The sequence below is a fragment of the Trachurus japonicus genome, unplaced genomic scaffold, assembly GCF_045865225.1.
Source record: "Trachurus japonicus isolate A0001 unplaced genomic scaffold, Traja_1.0 AP030757.1".
In the NCBI taxonomy this organism is placed as follows: domain Eukaryota; kingdom Metazoa; phylum Chordata; class Actinopteri; order Carangiformes; family Carangidae; genus Trachurus; species Trachurus japonicus.
Genome location: NW_028220890.1, coordinates 71,839 through 79,401, shown reverse-complemented (window position 1 = coordinate 79,401; position 7,563 = coordinate 71,839). Strand labels below are relative to the sequence as shown.

The 7,563-nt window shown below is 38.4% G+C and overlaps 1 protein-coding gene across 1 annotated transcript; it reads left to right on the top strand.

Moving 5' to 3' along the window:
• The first annotated feature begins 2,002 nt into the window (after window positions 1-2,002).
• On the top strand, window positions 2,003-6,492 carry LOC146960026 (uncharacterized). The gene is made up of 7 exons (XM_085772691.1): window positions 2,003-2,144; window positions 2,237-2,626; window positions 2,878-2,981; window positions 3,147-3,237; window positions 4,987-5,286; window positions 5,419-5,493; window positions 5,981-6,492. The coding sequence occupies exons 1-7, from the start codon at window positions 2,003-2,005 to the stop codon at window positions 6,142-6,144; spliced, it is 1,266 nt and encodes a 421-aa protein (XP_085628817.1). The 3' UTR covers window positions 6,145-6,492.
• Window positions 6,493-7,563: the final 1,071 nt, after the last annotated feature.

Below are 7,563 nucleotides of genomic sequence, written 5' to 3'. Positions count from 1 at the left end.
TTGTATATTGTTTATTATTGTTGATGTAAATCACACACAGGATGAAACTAAACTGTCTGTAGATGTCCATTGTATAAACATGCTGACGACACGGTGCTGGTTGGTCTTTTGTCGTCATGGTAACACAGTTAATGAGTGGACATGTTGTCACTACAGTGGTGAGCTGACCAAGTGTGGTGAGGACAGTGTCCTGGTTATTGATGGAAATGAGACTAAGGAGCTGGTTATTGGGAGACACCACAGCACCTGTCTTTATTTTCCTCTGTTTGATCATCGTCCTGTCGATGTGGTGGAGCAGTTCAAGTGTTTAACAATTCTTTTATTAGAAGAAAAAAAATAAAGTTTCTAAATCCCAACACCACAGCCGTTGTCAAAAAGCCACATCAGCAGCTCCGTCCCCTCCACCATCAGAAAACAGCAGCCTCCCCCTCCCCCTCCTCACCACCTTTTACTGGCACCATTGAGTCTGTTTTATCCTATGGCCTCACCTCCTGGTTCAGCAGCTACACACTGTGCTGCTGTGTGTCGACTATTTACACTTTACTGAAAGCACTTTAACACACTGAGCTCAGGCTGATGTTCCACCGATACGTCTCATGTTTTTATGTTATCTGTTCTCATTACGTTCTTATTCTAATGTACGAAGTGGACAAGGAACGACAAAAAGAGAAATCTTGAATCTAATTCATTAGAGCAACAGGAGCAGCAGAGGACTCCATTTATAGAAGACACCTCATTAAAGGTGGAGTCAGTGTGATTTATCTCAACAATAATGATCAAATGTACAGCTTTTAAAAAAAACAGTCTACAAGTGGAAGTGTGTGGAGATGAAGCAGTGTGTTGTCTCAACCAGCAGAGAGCAGCAGTGTGAAGGTTTGACTCCTGACAGTCGGTGGCAACAGAGAGGAGCTCATCAAAAACTGAGACATGAACTCAAGTTGATTTTTAATTTTTTTTTTTTTACCCAAAACAAACTAGATGTGAATTTGTTTTTATCTTTGCCTTGAGCTCTTTTGACTTTTGATGGAGTCTGAACTTTGGATATTTCATCAGTGGAAGAAAATCATGATAATTCAAGTCCATAGAAACTGACTGATGTTATTGAAGTGAAGTGAATAAAGTGAAGGGAAGTTGAAGGGTTAAAATCACAGCTGAGGGGCTCTGTGGATTTGTACTTTTGTGTTTCCATCACAGCTGTTCAACAACAAGTGACAGTGTTACTTCACCACCAAGCTGAATGTGTTGTTGTGTTTCTGCATCATGGTGACACACTTTTTTAATCTGCTGTCACATTAAAATCCAGAGCAAGAAACTTTTCACTCAGAGAAACTGGTCTGAGAAGAAGTCTGGGAAAAATCATCATTCAGAAAAAAGAGTGAGAATAAATCAAAGATGAAGAGTTGAAGTGATGAAAACCTCTACACACAATACTGTTAGTATATTTGAGTTTTCACTTTTTCACTCAAATAAGATTTTTATTTTTCTGGTATTGTGTGTGTGCAGGGGACGGGAGATTGTGACGAGCTCACATGATCGATTGTTGAGTCTATTGATAACCTGGAACATGATCCAGGCAGTGTGATAGGTGTTGTAATCAGGAAGCCTCAGGAGACCAGAGGTGTAGAAGAGTGGGCCAGAGGGAGCAGTGAAGTCAGACCATGTTACTGCACCAACAACTTTCTTTTGTAAAGATGTAGTTTGATGAGAGAACTTGGGAAAGTGTGACACCATATGATATTGCAGTCGTTGATATGTGGTTGAAAAAGGATCAATATAGAGTGAGGAGAGCAGAGAGAGGAAGAAAATGTCTTCATTTGAAAAATAAACCTGTATATTTTGATTATTTGTTAATTAAAACATCAGTGAGACTCTTAAAGTTGATTAATTTGTAGATACCTCTGTGTCTTTAACGTTGAAAACCTCCCACTCAGAGGAAAACCACACAACATCCTGTGTGAGCCAAGGGGGCTGATGGGAGCTTTGAGGAGCCGTTACAAACCACATGGCCTCGTCTCAGCTCACAGCTCGTCCTTGTTTGTCCTCGGCTGCATCAGAGCTCCACTTCTCCCCAGGTTCACCAGAGGAAACACCACAGCACAAAATGCTTTTCCTCCCAGCTGCTGCTCTGTGCTGTCTGTGTTCAGGTGAGTGTTTCCACACAACCAGGAGCCAACACACTCAACCTGTCACTAACACTCACACACTCACCTTCATCTACCTGTCTGTGTCTCTACAGCGCTGGTTACCATGGCAGCAGAGGTGATGCTGATTCAGGACCAGTTATCATTGACCAGGAGAGTTAATGAAAATGTCTCATTCAGCTGTGGAGGAACTGAAGGGTGTGACAGTGTTGCAGTACTCTGGTACCAGAAGAAAGAGACAGAAACATTCAGACTGATTCTCTGGTTTGATAGAGATGATGGCAGCATAAACTCAGGTTACGGCCATCCTCAGGAAGATGATTTCACATCTGTTAAAAAGAACGGCTGGGAGTTGGAGATAAAGAAAGTTAAACCCTCTCATTCAGCCTCCTACTACTGCTCCTGTTATATTCTTGGTCCCCACAGTGAGAAAAGATCCGTGCCGCCTGTACAAAAACCTCCAGATGAACACAAGTCAAACAGTGGTAGTGACAGGAAGAGAGCAGTCGACCACAGACCACGTTCACATGTTTCACCTGCAGCTCAGACGCCTTTTCAAGACTTTTCTATGATATTGATTCATGTTTTCATCAGATATTTCAGCAGGTTTCCTGTTGTTCCCCACAGTGACGACAAAGAAGAAACACACAAGCTCAACGACAAAACAAGATGAAGACAAAACAAGAAAAACTACTAAAACAATAAGAGGTCTGGAGCTCTCCGGATGTTTGACCAGAAACCAAAGTATTGGACAAAGTGAAATGTGACCTGATGGTGGCGCCAGATGAAGATTCAGAGGTTCAGCAAAGTGAGCAGCTTCATCCTGAGGGGAACATGAACGTCTGAACCAGTTTCAATGGGAATATTTGTTGAGATATTTGAGTGTGAACAAAAAGGAAAAACAACAAGAGACCATGTCATGTTGATATGAACATTAGAGAAACACATGATGGAGCTGAAACATGATCCTGGTTCATAATGTGTCGCCTCAGCTGACACATTCAGCAGCAGCAGGTTTTTGTATTAGTCTTTCTCACTGTGGGAGCTGGAAACTACTACTACACCTTTGGCTCTGGGACTAAACTGTTTGTAACAGGTAAGAACAAACTTTTATTTTACTTCAGTTGTTTTATTGAAGAAGTTGAAAATGTGTTTGAAGTCAGAATTTCAAAGAAATATTAATTTTAACAAAAACATAAAACCTGAAGAGAAATTAATAAATTTGTTAATGTACATTAATCTGTAAATTTTCAAAATTTGAATTGCTTTTAATATTTTACCTGTCACATTTTACCAATGAATCAAATTATTTCTAGATTCAATGAAAATTGTACTCCACATTTTAAGTGTTTGAACTAAGACCGTGAGAGTTTTCAACACCGACTCCTTGAGTGTAAAAATATGCGTAAAATAAAAGGATTTGTTTTGAGTGGCTCTACACACAAATCAAAAAATTGTACAACTTCAAAAGTGTCACATATCTGTTGTAAAATGAAGCACTGCATTGAAAATATGTAATGTAATGAAAATTGATGAATATCAATACAATTTTTTTCTTGATGATTTATTGAAATACGAATATGAAAGAAAGAATCCGATAAATAAAATATATTGAAATGAAATAGATGAAATTAACTAGGTATAAATGTCTTACACGTCATGAGTAAAAGTGGAAAATATCAAATAGCCTACAACTTCATAACACAACACGACAAATGCAACTTTTCCAAGTAAAAATACAAATGTATAAAAATATTATAATTACACATATTGGATGATATTTAAAAATTAAGAAAGTAGATTAAATGTAAATAAGGAATTTTAATGATTTCGTATATATAATGTACGTGAATCTAGACTTTTATAATCATGTTACCTTAATTAACAGTAGCCTACAGTTGATTTGTAAAATCTTAAAACTATTGATCCTGAAAGTATGACAGCATTTTATATAGCAATTATATAACTTTTCTTTAATTAAATGTCATTAAGAAAATATAATTATTATGTGTATTTAATTAACACTGATTAATGTGTTTATAATTACATTAACTTTTGTAGCTAAAACTGTTCATCTAATCAAAATGAAAACATTTTATGCAACAAAACTAAGTTTTACTGTTTTAATGTAAGCTGGAACAAAACGCGGTAAAATAAATGGTCGTGTAAAATTAGCCAAAATTAATAAGTAGAAATATTTTAGTCTCTCTGTTTATGTTTGGTTAATTGAAATGGTTTGGTTATCTGAAATGTTTGGTTAATTGTGTATATTGATCTGTCTTAATTTAGATGATAATACATATACCTATTTGATCTGTTAGAATGAAACATTTAAAACGATTTAGATACAGTATATGAAAAAATACATGCACTTACAATACACTGTTTCAATATTCTTTTTACATATGTTGTCAGAAAATATCAATTTAAACAGGTTGATTTTCATAGTAAGGAAAATTATTATATGATTTCTACGATGATACGGTATATCTCACTGTTTATTTATTTGTGTTATTAAATAAATATATGAAAATAATGTGAAGACGATTTAAATAATATCAACTTTTCAAAATCATTCTCCATCTCTGCCTTTCTTGAAGTGGACTCCTCTGTGATGAAACAGTGAACACGTCCATGATACATGATGTGTAGATGCTGCAGCTCAGTAACTCTATGTACAGGTGAACCAGTGTGTGTGTGGACCTCTGTGCTGTATTGATGAGTAGTTGAGTGATCAGAGTCCATGTATTTTCCAGGATCAGACTGAAAGCAGTGCAGTGCTGGAAGCTGCTGTTGACTGTGTGAATGTGTGTCTGTGCTGCTTGTTGCTGCTGTCAAACTTCAGATGAGCAGGTGGTGAAGCCCGTGGTGAGCGTGTACCCAGCAGCAGCCAGAGCCCACCTGGAGGGGAAGAGCTCCCTGCTGTGTGTGGCCTCAGCCATGTCTCCTCCTCTGGTCCAGTTCTCCTGGAAAAGACACAAGGAGGACGGTGAGCCTTCCCCTGCTGATGGAGAGCAGCTGGAGCTCACAGAGTCGGGACGCTCCGCCGCCATCTTGCTGGTGGACCGGCCAGAGGACGCCACGTATAAATACCGCTGCTACGTGAAGCACGAGGGGGGCACGGTGGAGGCCCAAACACTACAAGGTGATGAAGGCTCGGTGACTGTGTTGAGCAGTGATTCAGCTTCATGTGGAGACGCTGTCACAGAGAGCAGAGCAGCAGAGCTCACACATTTCTCACTACAACTCCAAACATCCCACTCCTTTTCTGTTTCAGAGCTTCCAGCTCCAGCAGCTCCCTGTCCTCCAGAGAGAGAGTCAGCACGCCTGGCAGCTCTGCACCAAGCTGACTGTAAGATCACCTGCTGCCTCTCTGCAGGGACAGCTCCACTGCTCTGCTGCACTTAGGGCCCAATATCAGTCTGTTCACTTTCTGCTCATCACTGAGGGACTCAAACATACACTCCCTGATTGTGTTAGAGTGTCCAACAGCACAACAAAGCCCAGTCACAGAGCTTTCACTGCACCATCTGACTAACAACACCTGTTGGGGGCGCTGTACTCAATGTCTCCACTCATTCATATTTCTATACATGAAGAATGAATCTAATGAGTGAGTGAGGTCAAAGGTCACAGAAACAAAAACATCACTGAGTCCAACTTCAAACTGTGTGTTTTTCTTTCAGTGGTTTGAATTGTCAGCACCACTTGACAGCAGAAGGTGATGAAGGCTCGGTGACTGTGTTGAGCAGTGATTCAGCTTCATGTGGAGACTCTGTCACAGAGAGCAGAGCAGCAGAGCACTGACTGATTTCTTGTTGACTCCTTTTCTGTTGCAGTGCTTCTTCCCCTGGATCCTCTCCAGCCTCAGTGCAGGGTGAAGCTGCTCTGTCTGCTCTACACAGTGCTGATAGTGAAGAGTCTGCTGTACTGCTGTGGACTCTCTCTGCTGATGAGCCTCACAAACAAGGGACCGTCCACCAGCTGCACACGTGCTGACTGACTGTTTTCTGCTCCACTTTACTCTCCATCACATCTCATCACTTCATCTCATTTATCTCTTTCATCACAGATTCAAGTCTAATGTGTCTCTTCAATCACATGTTAGAAAATTATTACATCCAACATGTTTTTATTTATATTTTTTATATTCATGCTTAAGTAGATACAGGCGTTATGAGATCAAGTTCAGAGAGCCTATCACTGATCTGCAGCTACAGATAGAATACATGTCAAACACAAATATTTCCATTTGTTAAATTTAAACTCTTTATTGTTCTTTATCCACTTTTAATTGTGACTTATATATCAATATTTAATATTATACTTATATATCAACTTTACTGAATTATAATTTTTCTGGTAAATATCCTTTTGTCTATTGTTTAATTTACTTTCTTATTGTTCTCTTTAATATTTTCTGCAGTGTGGCTGTTGTCAAATTAATTCACTGTAAAATTCTCAATATATCAATAAATTGGAGTTTTTGCTTTTGATTAACAACTTTGTTTTTATTGAATCAAATTTAGTTTTAATATAAAATAATTGTAAACAGACTCAGTTATATTGATCAGATTTATTGACACTTGCAGCTCATTCAAAGATGGAGGTCCAGTCACACACATCCAGCATTGTGTTACTGTTGTGTTAAAAACAAAGTAAACAGCATTTTTCCACCTGTTTGAAATAAAAACACAGAAATTGTGTCTGTGTTAGTTTTACTGAACCATGAACCCAGTTCTTTAAGAGTCATGAGGCGACACTCACATGTGACCATGAACCAACACAAACCTGATGATGCGTTCAAATGCAGCAGGTTTCTGTTGTGTTTTTTACCTGTGAAAATAACTGGGTCATTTTTTCAGGATTTGTTGGGATCGTCTCAAAGTAATAATGTCAATATTCAGCAGAAGCTAATTCCACACAGCACTGAAGTGTTAACTGCACAGAGGTGTGTTGTTGTTGTAATTTGATTCATGTCACTCGACACAATCAGTCAACTCATGTCAGACTACAGAGTTTATCCTAACAGGCTGTGTGGGAGCACACAGGGAAGCAGTGGAGGAGATTTAACAACCAGTGGAGTCTGATTTATTTCATGTTTTAATGCTGTAAAACTGACTCTACTCCATGAGAGAGGATCTGCCAAAAATAATCAGATTTTTGAGTTTTTATCATTAAACTTAAACATGAAGCATCTTTATCAACTTTTACAGTGTGGACGTACAACTCTACGCTGATGACACTGATGTTTACACACACAAATAAAAAGGCAAATTTCAAAACCAGAAATATGAAATCATTTATGAGTCATTTGAAATATACAAGTTAAATAAATAACATTATTTACTTTAAATGAACACAAACGTAAACTTAGTATTTACAGGAAACGGAAAGTGTTTAACATTATACAGACAATACA